Source organism: Phocoena sinus, chromosome 4 (assembly GCF_008692025.1).
Source record: "Phocoena sinus isolate mPhoSin1 chromosome 4, mPhoSin1.pri, whole genome shotgun sequence".
NCBI lineage: Eukaryota > Metazoa > Chordata > Mammalia > Artiodactyla > Phocoenidae > Phocoena > Phocoena sinus.
The window spans coordinates 140,470,551-140,483,973 of record NC_045766.1 but is presented as its reverse complement, the minus strand read 5'-3'; the positions used below and the strand labels follow the sequence as shown (position 1 = coordinate 140,483,973).

Here is a 13,423-nt window from a genome sequence, read left to right as displayed (position 1 = left end):
TCCAGGGCTCTAATCCAATCATAAGAAGAAAATTCACCGCCATCGCCAGTCAGAGGTTAGAACTCTCCAAATGAGACAGGCACAGCTGAGAACGCATCTTCCATTCTCAGCAGGAAAGCTCCTCACAGAAGGCACCCCCCGTGTTTCGGCTCTAACTCTTAGAGGGAGAAGAAAATAGACATCTAGCCTTACTTCTAGCAACGGTAACTTCCCAAGTTAATAGAAAGGGAGAAGTGGAGGCAGACACCTGAATCATGCATCTCAACTCCATTTTATTACAACATCAAGGAAAATAATCAGTTGCAAGAAGAATGATACTGGAGATAAACAGATATTAAGCCGCTCACAATTGCATAGTCTATGCCTTCCTACAAGGGTATAAATATCACGGGTCTCTGTACATGCATTGCGGGACTGCGGTGCACGTGGGTATCATGGGCAGATGATTCCCCTCGAAGGTGTTGTTCTTTTAATTTCTTGACAGGGTGGTTGAAGGTGGTGACTTCTGGCAGACTAGGAAGGGGCTCTCCCGCTAGGACTGGGACCCAGCCTTTTTCTTCTGGAATTTTCTGAACTGAGACTGAATGGCCACTGCTGCGCGTTCTGTCTCTGGCGCATCCATGTCGATGTCGAACTCCTCTTGAACCTTCTTCTGCCCATCTGGAGCAAGAAAAACACAAACATAAGGCAATCACTGAGCTGCAAGCAGGAAGACGGACAGCAGCTCTGGATCAACAAAGCCTCCGGGACACCACGTGTCACCACCCCCAGTACAAGACCTAGTTTGCAAAATACAAGCCCGTGGAGTGCGTCCTGAACCTCCTCCGAGCTCAGAAGAAGCATCTTCTGGCTGCTTGGCCTCTACCCCTGTGAGGGAGGGACGATGAAACTCAAAGACACAGTCGCAACATCGTAGATATTTTCTGTGCATGATTTTCTGTTCTTATGGCCCCATTTAACACTAGGGTTGACAGATACACACTACTATGTATAAAATAGATAAACAACAAGGACCTGCTGTATAGCACAGGGAACTCTACTCAATATCTTGTAATAACCTGTAATGACAAAGAATCTGAAAACGAATATATATATATATATATATATATATATGTTTAACTGAATCTCTTTGCTGTACACTTGAAACTCACACAACACTGTAAATTAACTATACTTCAATCAAAATTTCTTTTTAAATTTTAGCAATGATGTTACTTTCCTCTGGTTTCTCATGTAGATACAATTTAAATAGTGCTACAGATATGGACCCAGTGATACAACCGCTGGAGCTAAAAATGTCGCTAAGTTTCTGTGCACACACCCTTCTATTACCAATGAGATTTACTTATTGAATTAGGGCTTCTGTTTTTATCATCGTCACAGATGGATGACACCATTCGACCTTCACAGTCAAGCTGGACTTTCACAAGTCTTACATTTTGTTCCAACAAGGTAGGCTTTGCATTTTTCGCTAAAGCAGAGGATTGAACTCATTCATGGTTACGATCATTGAAAATAGGTTACAAGCCAAAGCAAAGTGATCACCTGTGCTGATTGTCCCTGTGTGCTGTGACCTTTCCAGCTAAATGCTGAAAACAAACAGATAAATAAAACCCTCTAATCACTCCTTCGGTCTAGTGAAAGTTAATCATTAGAATCATTAAAGGCATTATTTATTTTGCTTTTTTTTTTTTTGGACCAGGGATTAAACCCATGACCCCTGCAGTGGAAGCGCAGAGTCTTAACCACTGGACCGCCAGGAGAGTCCCAAAGGCATTATTTTTTAATACAGACACAAGGACCCACCCCAGACTCAGGGCTGCCTCTTTGTATGGCCACAGCAGAAGAGCTCCTGAGAACAAGACCAAGTTAGATAAATCAGCATCCCTGCAGGTAGGGCCAGACAGCCCTACTTTTAAAAAAAGCCTCTCAGGTGATTCCAAGATGCAGGCAGAGTTGAGATCCAGCTACTTGGCTTCAGATGAAGTAACAAAAAAGGTCCTGAGGTTAATTCCAGGAAGAACTGGGGGCAGAACCCATCTCGGCACCTGGACAGAGAGCAACCCTGCCACCCTGGGCTCACACCTGGAGCAAAGGGGCCGGACAGTGTGAAGAGCACGTCTAGCTTGGGGATGGGAAAATTGGGGGCATTTGAGGCAGGAGAGGAAGCCCAGCCAGGGAGCAGGGACGAGGCTCTATTCCTTGACTTTGTCACCAGGCAGCCTGAGTTCATCACTTAACCTAAATGTGGTCCATCTCCTCAATGCCTGTCTTAGTGCCCTTGGATGAAAGTATTCAGGCAGTGCCCCCAGCATAGAGGGTAGAGGACACTGGGAATATATGCGAGACAGGTTCCTTCTCTCCTGTTTACTCTGTCCTCTTCTCTCTCACACAATCTCTCTCTCTCTCTCTCTCTCTCCCTCTCATAAATAGCTAGCTAGATAGCTAGGTAGTTAGAAAAGATAGATAGATGATAGACAGGTAGATAGATAGATAGATATAGATAGATAGATAGATAGATAGATAGATAGATAGATAGATAGATAGAATGATAGAATAAGTAGATAGATGAGAGAGGGAGAGAGAGAGAGAGAGATGCATCTGGTTGTGTGACATTTCCTTTGTAGGTCCTTGAGCAGGCTCCTCTCAATTTTCCCAGAGATTAAGCAGGTTCTGCCCGGAGCCCTCCAATCCCACCTCCATCTGGGAGGAGAGGATGCTGGCTTTGTAAGCCTTGCCGGACTGATCGGTCCATGACCTAAATCAGCAGAATTGTTTTCCTCTATCCCAGATTGACTGCCGAGCACCCTAAATGCAGAGATTTTGAGTGCACCAATGTCCAGGGACTATTTGGGGCAATCTTTTTTAACCCATGAGAACCCAGATGATACGGAGAATAGTGGGATTGTCTCTTACTGCATCGGGTAGCCATCACATTTTACTCCACACTGCAGGGCCCTTTCTTCAGAGACTCTCTAAGGGACAGGGCCATTAGGAGGGATAGGAGTTTCCTGAACCTCAAGTTCATCCTTTAAAAATGTTTCACTAATGTTATCACATGAGCCCGGGACTAAAGTGCAAATATCTAGCAAACCTGAAATGTGATGGCTCCAGCTCACCTGCCCACAGCAGGGAGGAGAAGCAGCAGCTTCTGTACCAAGATTGTCATAAGATGGTTTGGAGACCCAAGCCCCTGTCCTCCCGGAGGAACCCTTGCATCTACTGTACCGTGATTGCAAAGGGGGAAAATGAGCTCTGACTCAACAGAAGATGGGAGCTTTCTTTTTCAGATTTAAAATGTTGCTGCAGCCTGAAGCTTTTGAATACCCTGGTTTATCTTTTCCCTTTTACAATAATGGAAGAAAACAGCAATATTATTTTTTGACACATGATGAATGAAGATGTGGAAAATTATGTATATTTAGGGAATGTATAATGAGACAGTAAGGGCAGGTCATAAAAATGCATTGCACAATTATATCTTCAACTAATATCTTCAGCCAAAAGTGATTTATCGATTTCTCCCTCGTTTGAAAAGTATTCCAGTGTTTAAAAAAGAAACCACTAATATTTCAGGAATCGTTACTCTCTCTACTTTGTAGCGTCAAGCATTTCTTGGGGAAGGTCTGCCATGGTTACTCCTGCTGAGCCATCCAGGGACGTGCAAAGCAGGAGGGGGACCCAGACTGTGGTGGAGAGGGGACAGCTAATTAGAATCGGTGGCACAGTGTTCAATGCAAATGATGTGAGGGCCTGGAGATGGGTCCATGTGGTCCTGGGAGCTAGAAAAGCAGAGCTCTGAGCACCCCAGACTCTGCAGGAGGGAAGGGATGATGGAGGAGAGCATCTGAGGGACCACTGCCAGTGCCCAGAGCCCCTGGCCCTGCAGAAATCTCAGTCATCAAGCTGCCTGCCAAGGCTCTTCTCCCATGACTTGGGTGATGGTGACCACGGAGGGTGCAGGGTGGCCATACGAAAGCCTCCCTTCCCCGTCACTCCAGGGCAGGGGAGAGATGCCTACCATCAGCAGCAGCTGAGACCCAAAGGTAGGACCTCCTCAGCCATGCCCGCTGGGGACAGGAAGGGCCCCAGGAGGGTGTGCACCCCATCCCCTCCCCCCACCGCATTGTGGCTCTTCTTGGGGCGATCACTATCTTATTCTACTTCCTGCTCTCCTCTCTAGTTTGTGGTCCATTGTCCCACTACAGCATGAGCTCCGTAAGGGCAGGGACATCACCTGCCTTGTTCCAGTGGCTCAGCCAGGGCTCGGCACATAGTAGGTGTTCCATGAGTAACCAATGATTGCAAGTGAGTCCGTTAATCAATAAGGTAGGCGGCTGTCCAGTGCAGGCCTTTCCTGGAGGACTACAACAAGTCACTCACCCTGGGTGGGAACCGTTTCATTTCCACGTGGCAGGGGGTCCTCAGCCCCTCTTCCACCACGTGGCCTCTCGAGGAGGAGACTGGGAGGTGTCACGGCAAAGCCTCCGTGGGGCATTGACCTCAGGTGACATGGTGAGGAAGAGGTGAGATTCCTCTCTCGGATGGAAAATGTGGCCACTTGGAATGACGTCAGGAAGCGTTGTCTAAAGGGTTTTAGGGGATGGTCAGGGCCCTGGTGGGAGAAGGGGTGCCCAGGCGTGCAGAGGTGGGCATCTTCCTATACTCCCACTGTTGGTAGATTCTCATGCCAGGGAGCTCCGGGTGGGCTAAGCCCCTCCATGCCCAGAGCAGTGCCTGCCACCAGAACCATGTCAGAGAATAAACAAAAGGCAAGCCTCACATCAGGCAGAGCCCTCCAGCCCCCTGGTGGATGGAGCTGACTCCTTCCCAACCCTCAGACCCTCCCGGCCCGGATGAGGCCACTGGCAGAAGCAGGGCTGTGGGTCAAGGCGAGGTGGATTGGGGGTGTCTCTGCCTGCTCTGTGGCTCTCAGGAAGGTTCCTAGCTTCTCTGAGTCTCAGTTTGCTCATCTCAAAAATGGAGAAGTAAAAATATTGTTTTAAAAGCCTGCTCCGGGAGTTCCCTGGTGGCCTAGTGGTTAGGATTCTGGGCTTCCACTGCCATGGCCCAGGGACAGTCCCTGCTCTGGGAGCTGAGATCTCACAAGCCGCACAGTAGGGCCAAAAGAATTTTTAAACAAACTTTTTAAAAGCCTGCTGCAACTAGTCACCAGTGTCATGTGCAAATCCAGGCCATGGTGTAAATTGCATGCAGGCCCAGTTGTGACGGGCAGGCCTTGCTACGTCAGAGACGGACGTGGACAGTCACGTGGTTCTCCAGCCCGGCCAGGGCCCTGCATCCGATCAGTGGTGAGACTTATGGATGCTTGGGCCCCAACGCAAAGGGGAAGGGATGCTGTCCAGCAGGGCTGGCCATGCAACCGCCAAACACAGCCCGGCAGGGGCGTCAAGGAATCAGGCCCCTCAGGTGGCCTGTGGCATTTGCTGGGCTTGTGTTTGTTGGGACGGTCCCTGCTCAGCAGCACAAAGCACAGAGACTCCTCCACCTAAAGAGGACTCCCAGGTCCTGTGAATAGACACCTGCGAGAGTGCAGAAGACCCAAAGGTAGTGCCAGTCCCTGCCGCTGGGAGGCCCTGAGGGCACCGGGCTCTGCACAGCTTCTCCATCAGAAGGGACAGTAGACCTCGGTGAGCTGTCCAGGGGACCTGAGCCGTCTTCATTTCCAGATCTCCCTGCAGCCACCCCGCTTGTCCTCTGCTGCCGCTCACATCTGCACTGGGTGGGCTGCACCTGACGTTTTTATTCAAGGTCCCGATGCCTGACGTGGACAAAACACATCCCGCACGGTTCCTGGCAGTGGCTTTTGAGCCTGAGCGCCTTGTAAACTCCCGGGGACTGAGCAGTCCTTATCACCTGTACCTGTCTGGGGTCCTGGAATTTGATCATTTCTGTATGTCCCTCCACGAAGGAGTTCTAAAGCTTACCAGGAGAATGGCCAACAGATTATTTATTCCAATCCACTGGTGTGATACAAAAAGATAGCAATTGCCAACTCCCCTGGAGAATGAGAGGAAAACCCACTTCCTGACCGTAGAGCTCAGGAGGTGTGAGTAGGACCCCAACTGCCATGTTCCGTGGACCAGGGCCCCCCACAGACCTTCAGGCCCATTGCCTGGAGCATCTGGTCTCAGAGACATGAGGCAGACTGAGGAGGTGAGGATTAAAACCTATCAGGCGGGGGCTTCCCTGGTGGCGCAGTGGTTGAGAGTCCACCTGCCGATGCAGGGGACGTGGGTTCGTGCCCTGGTCCGGGAAGATCCCACATGCCGCGGAGCGGTTGGGCCCGTGAGCCATGGCCGCTGAGCCTGAGCGTCCGGAGCCTGTGCTCTGCAACGGGAGAGGCCACAACAGTGAGAGGCCCGCGGACCGCAAAAAAACAAACAAACAAACAAAAAAACCTATCAGGCGGGACAGCTGACTGTTTCCACCACAGTATCCGTCTACCTACCCATTATCCATCTCTCCGTGTCCCCACCTATCTTCTCTCTGAGAACAAAAGGCACAGCTGCAAAAGCGTCCCAAGCAATTAGACTTTCCTCCCTGGGAAGACACTTCATCAAACAACCCAGGCACAACAGAGAGCACTGCCGATGGCCCCAGCCTGATGAAGAAATGGTGCTCCCTGGGGCTTGGGATGTCTCAGGATTCAGCACTGCCATGACCTCCCCACCAGGAAAACATCCAGTCTTATTCAGATTTATACTTTGCACGACTCTAGGTATTCCTTACACCATCTTCCTGAAATATTGCCTTTTCCTTGCAGAAACTGAGACAGGGAATGGCCCTGCTGGTTTTCATTTTATTATGTGATAAGAGAAACGTTGAGGTAGCCCCTCTTAAAGATGTCGTTATGTTAAGAACCAGTCTTCCCTGAGCATTAAATGGATCTTCCTTCCTAGACGTAAGTGGATTTTCTTTTACAGATCATTTGATGGCAAATGGAAAATCGAGAATCATAAATGTAAAAGGAAGGAACTGCTACCGGGTAAAGACAATCCCAAATGGATATGACAAGTCTATGATGTTGTCATGAAAATCCATCCAATGGGAGAACGGTTTGATAGACTACAATCCTCTTTGCATGATAAACACAGAGTGTGAACTGATAAACACGGATCATTCCTACAGCCCATCAAAATTTCTTACTGAGCAGCTGTATTAACCAGTAGGGCTGCCATTATGAAATGCCACAGACTGGGTGCCTGAAACAACAGTTCTGGAGCCTGGAAGCCCGAGACCAAGGTGTCAGGTGCTGTGGTTTCTCCTGAGACCTCCTTCCTTGGCTTGTAGACGGCTGCCTTCTTGTCGTGTTCTCACATGGTCTGGGGTCTCTTCTTCTTCTTATAAGGACACCAGTCAGATTGGATTAGGACCCACCCTGATGACCTCATTTTAACTGAATCACCCCTTCAAAGGCACTATATCCAAACACAGTCACATTCTGAAAGACAATGGCAGTTGGGGGGCGGCAGGGGTCAGGGTTTCAGCATAGGAATTTGGGGAAAGACACAATTCAGACCTAATCTAACTTTGGGGCTCTCTAGGTTTCAAAGTAACTTTGCATTCTGTGCCTTGTCTGGCTTTTGCAAACGTTTATGAGAGCTGCAGGGGATATCCACCGTCCCCATTTTACAAAGGCTCAGAGACCATAAGGTGCCTCACCCAAGAGCACCCAGTGAGTGCTGGCCATGGGCTGATTCAGAATCCAGGTCTTGTTTTTATTCCCCAGGATGTTGTTACTTTCAGGGCCTTAGACAGAGGCCAAGATGACAGCCTTCTGTATGGACCTGTTAATGTTGCTTAGGGGGAAAAAGAAATCTTAAATAGTCCAAGTCTAAACACATGGTACCGTCTACCAGCTAAAATCTGCCTGTTTACTAGGTGGTCCGGGAGAATTTATACCAAATTCTGTCGTTCGGCAAATGACCTGGAAGGCCTCGTACAGGCCCATCACTGTTCTAGGGGCTGTGAGAAAACAGAGCGCAAGCACAAAACCCTGCTCTCCTGGGAAAAGAGAAAATAAAAAGGTAAATTCACGGATAAGTATTAGAATTTCAGAAATTTCAAAAATAAAGCAGGGTGCTGAGTGGGAGAGCGAGTGTGCATGCTTTAAGGTGGCCAGGTAATGTCTCTGGGAAGGGGACAGAGTGGAGGGAGGAGGCCCGAACCCAAAGTGAACCTCACACCCACCTGCCCAGACTGGGGGGGGGGGGGCTTTCACCAATGAGAAAACACTTTTTGAAAAATTATTCTTCACTTGTTGAAAAAGTATTCTTCATCCATGCAGTTACCATCAAAGTGGCAGACTTCAAATAATTAGCATAAATTCTGTAGAAATTAACAGACATGTAGTCATCCAGGTTGTAACAGAGCTACTCCTGGATCCTGCAACAGCTCAGGATATGATTTTAAAAGTTGGAAATTCAGCATCATTCCAAAATATATCATATTAACCACCACGCTTGATCAAAGGAACTCTCACATTTGTTTACAATGAGGCAAAGTCATTGCCTAAAGATACTGGCAGTAATTCGTGAACACAGGGGTTGTGCGCGCACGCGTGCACACACACACACACACACACACAGGTAAAGGTTTTCGTTTACACATTTATAACCCTCCATATTCTAGGATTTATTTTCTAGAAACATATTACTTCCTAAGGCCTAATCCTGTAGATCAGAAATTTGCACATAAGCAGTAAATTGGGATATAATTGTCCTGAGTAGGAGTTTGCCTTGATTAGGAGGCAAAGCATAGAGCGTACTATAAAAGGACCTAAATTTTAGCATGCCATCAAGAAATAACCGTCATTTAACTTAGTACGCCCTGCAAATGGGGTATTTTAATGCCAAATTTCTTAGAATGTCCTATCTTCTTTCAAAGTATAATGTTAACTTGGAAAGAATTAACATCTGTCAGTTGGGTTGCCCTTGATACATATAAGCTAACTGACACATTGTGTTCGGGCTCCTGGGGACTCTGAGAGCTGGCCACTGACCCTCTCCGGACCAGGGCTACCACCGAGTGTCCCAAGGACAGCCAGCATAGCTTCCTTCATAAGGATCCAAACCCAGCCCTCCAGGCAGGAAAAGTAAAGGGACAAATAAGAAAAGCAAGAATTGGAATGTTTATCCTTTAAGCCTCAAATTGGATCAAAATACATCCAGAGAACAAGGTAGCTAGTGTTAGGGAAAAGGTCAATTCCTCCTGGGAAAAAAATAATAATAAAAATAAATTGGTATACCTAGTTCATCACGATGTTGACACAGAGCAGCCATTTCATGAAACGCCAATAAAAACAAAGACAACACATTCTTTAAAAAGCTGGAAGTGAACAGGAAGAGGCCACAGCATCCTCAGCCAGTTGTTCCTGAGTTAAAACAGTGCCTCCCTTGCTGGGCGGGAGCGTGGAATCCCAGCAAGCCAGCTCCGAGCTCCGAGCTCTGGGCGATTTCTCGCTCCTGCCCGCTGGCTCAGGATTTATTGAACGGAGGCTGCTAGTGTGGAGAATTGCAATTTTCCAGTTCTGTGCTAAGCGGCAGAGACTAATGAGCAGGGTCAGGCATTAGCGGCGGCAGGCAAGGGGGTGGCTTTCCACAACTGCAGTGTTCTCTCTCGCATCAAATGAAAACACATTTCCCATTTCTCCTAACTTTGCATTTACCAAGTTAGCGCCCTTTTGGTACTTACAGCTTTTTCCAAGAGAGAGAAATTCTCTTTTGTCCTAAAATAGAGGCATTCTGAAACCCACAGCCTCCACTGTTCACATCAGGCTTTGGTAATATAAAGCCTCTCTCTCTCATAATCCCATTTCTCTGACCCCTACCTGGATGCACCTTGCTCAGATGACTAACCAGCTGTGGCATTTAGGTAATCAGATAAGTGCACATCTGTGGGGATCAATGGAAAAGAATAAGCACTGGTGAGATCAAAAATTTCCCCAAACTCATTAAGTCTAGGAAGAGAACCAAAAAAAGATATAAATATCGTTGGAAAAAGTTTTCCTATTGGAAAGGCAAAATCGGTTTCCTAGTTGTGTTAGTCTGCTAGGGCTGCCTTAACAAACCACCACAGACGGTGCAGCTTACACAGCAGACATTTATTGGCTCCAGTCCTGGAGGTTGGAAGTTCAAGGTCAAGGTGTGGGCAGGCTTGGCTCCTCTGAGGGCTCTCTCCCTGGCATGTAGACGGCCGTCTTCTCACTGTGTCTTCACACGCTCTTCCCTCTATGTGTACCTGTGTCCTGATTTCTTCTTATGACACCAGGCATCTTGGATTAAGGCCCACCCTAATGATCTCATTTTACCTTCATTACCCCTCTGAAGGCCATATTTCTAAATGTCACATTCTGAAACACTAGGGGTTAGGGTTTCAACAGACGAATTTTAGGACATATAATTCAACTCATGACACTAGCCAAAATGCCTCCATTTTCTAGGAAAAAAATAAAGGCCGATGAGGTATGATAAGAAACAGCTTCGCTAGAGAAGCCTCAAATTCAAGCTCCAACTGACTGAGTGTGGTCAGATTTGCCTTTCTGAGGTTCACATCCTCCCCTGTGTTTGAAATGGGCGTGATAATGAATCAAGGCTTGTTTCTGTCTCAAGACATTTACAAGAGAGTGTGCACTGGCTGCTTTGTAATGTGTAAAGAGCAATGACAAATTCAGGGTTATCCCCTGGTGGTAATAGATGGGGGCCTACAGGCTGGGTTGCCCAGTACCCTCTCTTTCCACCTTCTCCCTCCACCACAGGTGTCCTGGGAGCAGAATTCTGCCACCCAGGCGAAGGGCCAGCCCAATAGGTGCAGCATGGCAGGATCTGAGAAAGCAGAAGTGAACCCAGCGGAGGCAACCAAACATAGGAAGAGGCCCCGTCCGGCAGACACAGAGGCAGAGGCATCCACAGAGTTTCGCCAGGGCAGTCGGCAGACATCAAGCATCCTGTGCCCAGTGCCAAGGGCGGGGCAGCAGCAGCAGTAGCAGGGCTTCTGCTGGAAGAACTTGCCGTGTGGTTGAGTGTTTCCGTATGCATTGTTCCTGGCTGTGCACAGCCAGGGCTGGGTTCTCTGCCTCCCAGAAGTTCTGCAAGGTACCGAGAACCTGTAATAAACCCCTTTCAGCTGAATCTAGCAAGAGTGGATTCTGCTGTCTGTGCCACCATCTCCTTCCTAGAGGCACACCTAGCTTATGTGGGGCTGTGGGAGGAGAGGGAAGTTGTGTAAGGAAAGGGATGACATCAGATAGCAGGCTTTCATTTTATTTACATAGAAAATTCTTTAGTATGTGCTGGAGAATAACTTGAATGAAAGTAGGTAAATAAGAACCTGTCGGACACGAGGATCACACGTCAGATGTTTCTTTCCTCTTCGGAGTACGTGGTGAAAATTCCTTCCCAGGAATCAGCAGCTAACTCACTTAATAGCAGACCTCTCAGAAAAGCCACAGTTTTCCCTCCTTCACACTCTGAAGACTTCAAGTTGATTAGGGGTAAGGGGAATGTGGAGAACTTATGAGTCATCTAACACCTTAGACCTGCCCTCCATGCAAGCCAGCCAGGTATGTAAGTGCTCAAGAAACTCCACTAGTAGAAATGTGTTGTGGCCGAGTTGATTTCTTGCCTCTATTGACCCCCTTTTTCTTAGTTATAAAACCCCTGATTTGGTGCTGGGCACATGGTTACCCAGAATAAGCTTTTTATCCTCCTTACTGTTGGGTGACCTAGGTTCTGATCAGTGCAATGTGGTAGAAAGAAAGAAATCTCATTAAAGGAAAGCTAACCCTTTGCCCTTTTTACTTATTCCTATCTGCTTCCTACTAGCTGGAATGCAGATGAAATGGCTAGTGCTCAGGCAACTATTTTGGACCATAAGCCTTATGCTAAGGATAGCAAAACAGTAGTACAGATGCTTGATGTTCCTTGAAATTATCCTGACTGCCCTCAACTACCTACCTCTAGATTCCTTTTGTATGAGAGAGGAATAACCGTTTTTGTTTAAGCCATTGTTGTCTTAGAGTTTCATCTTCTTATAGATAAACCTCATCTACTTACACATATGTCCTTATAAGGGTATAGTTTATTTAAAAGCATTTTGTTTCAAGCTGATAACAAATTCAAATACACATCCCTGTGCATAGTATGGCTTCATTGTCTTCACTTAACTACATGCTTGTTCTTCTGATATATACATCTGTCCAATTTCTGATATGGCTGGCCATTTCTTTATAGCACTTAATACTTTAAAAACCTCAGAGGATGTTTACAGAAATATTGCCTGCATATCCAGTAACCTTTGCCAACCATCACTCGCAGGTTTCCCTGCTTCATCTCTCCTTTTCTCCTCATGGGGCATCAGCTTCTCTCGCCATACCCTTCCCCTTCTAGCTTTTGAAAGTATGTAGCTTTTCAAGTGCTTGAAAATTTAAGAAATGAACATGAGCTAGGTGGAGCTCCTAGGAAGGCATTTTCCCCAACCAGGTTTTGGCCCACTCCTTCCATTCTGCCTCAGGTCCATTTTTTTCTCTTCCTTTCAGAGCTTTGAAATAATTGGAGGGTTTTCCTTTCAGTTATGTTACCTGGTTTTACCACTTCAGAAGGGTGGAACCTTCTCAGACTCACTTTTGCCCCAGCGTCTAAACTTCAAAATACCAGCCTTTAAAGGATTAAACTCTGAAAATTTCACCAATATAGAGAATTTTCTAAAGTTCCCAAGTTTGAAATAGAAAGAAAAGTCAAATGCAATCATAATCACGGGACATGTTCAAGTAGCTTCAAAGCAGCATTAATGCACCTAATTAATACTAAAAAACCTCACTTGACCCCATCGAATTTCTAACTCCCCTCACTGCATCATTCTAGAGAATTTGATTTAAAGGGGGAAGGTAGGTATCACCTCACACAAGTCAGAATGGCTATTATCAAAAAATCCACAAACGATAAATGCTGGAGAGGGTATGAAGAGAAGGGAACCCTTTTGCACTGTTGGTGGGAATGTAAATTGGTACAGCCACTATGGAAAACAGTATGGAGGTTCCTTAAGAAACTAAAAATAGAACTACCATATGACCCTGCAACCCCACTCCTGGGCACATACCCAGAGAAAAACATGGTCCGAAAGGATACATGCACCCCAGTGTTCATTGCAGTGCTGTAAACAGTAGTCGAGACATGGAAGCAACCTTAATGTCCATCGACAGAAGAATGGATAAAGAAGATGTGGTGCATATATACAATGGAATATTACTCAGCCATAAAAAAGAATGAAATAATGCCATCTGCAGCAACATGGATGGACCTAGAAGTTGTCATACTGACTGAAGTTAAGTCAGACAGAGAAAAAGAAACATAGTATGATATCGCTTATATGCAGAATCTAAAAAGGAAAAATTGATACAAAT

General features: G+C 46.8%; 1 protein-coding gene across 1 annotated transcript in view; it reads right to left on the bottom strand.

Moving 5' to 3' along the window:
* Window positions 1-252: 252 nt before the first annotated feature.
* The window catches only part of PCP4 (Purkinje cell protein 4), a 54,019-nt gene continuing 40,848 nt past the window's right edge, over window positions 253-13,423 (bottom strand). Inside the window, exon 3 of the mRNA XM_032631122.1 lies at window positions 253-660. Coding sequence (XP_032487013.1) covers window positions 533-660 — 128 coding nt within the window. The 3' untranslated portion in view covers window positions 253-532. The remainder of the gene's footprint in view (window positions 661-13,423) is intronic.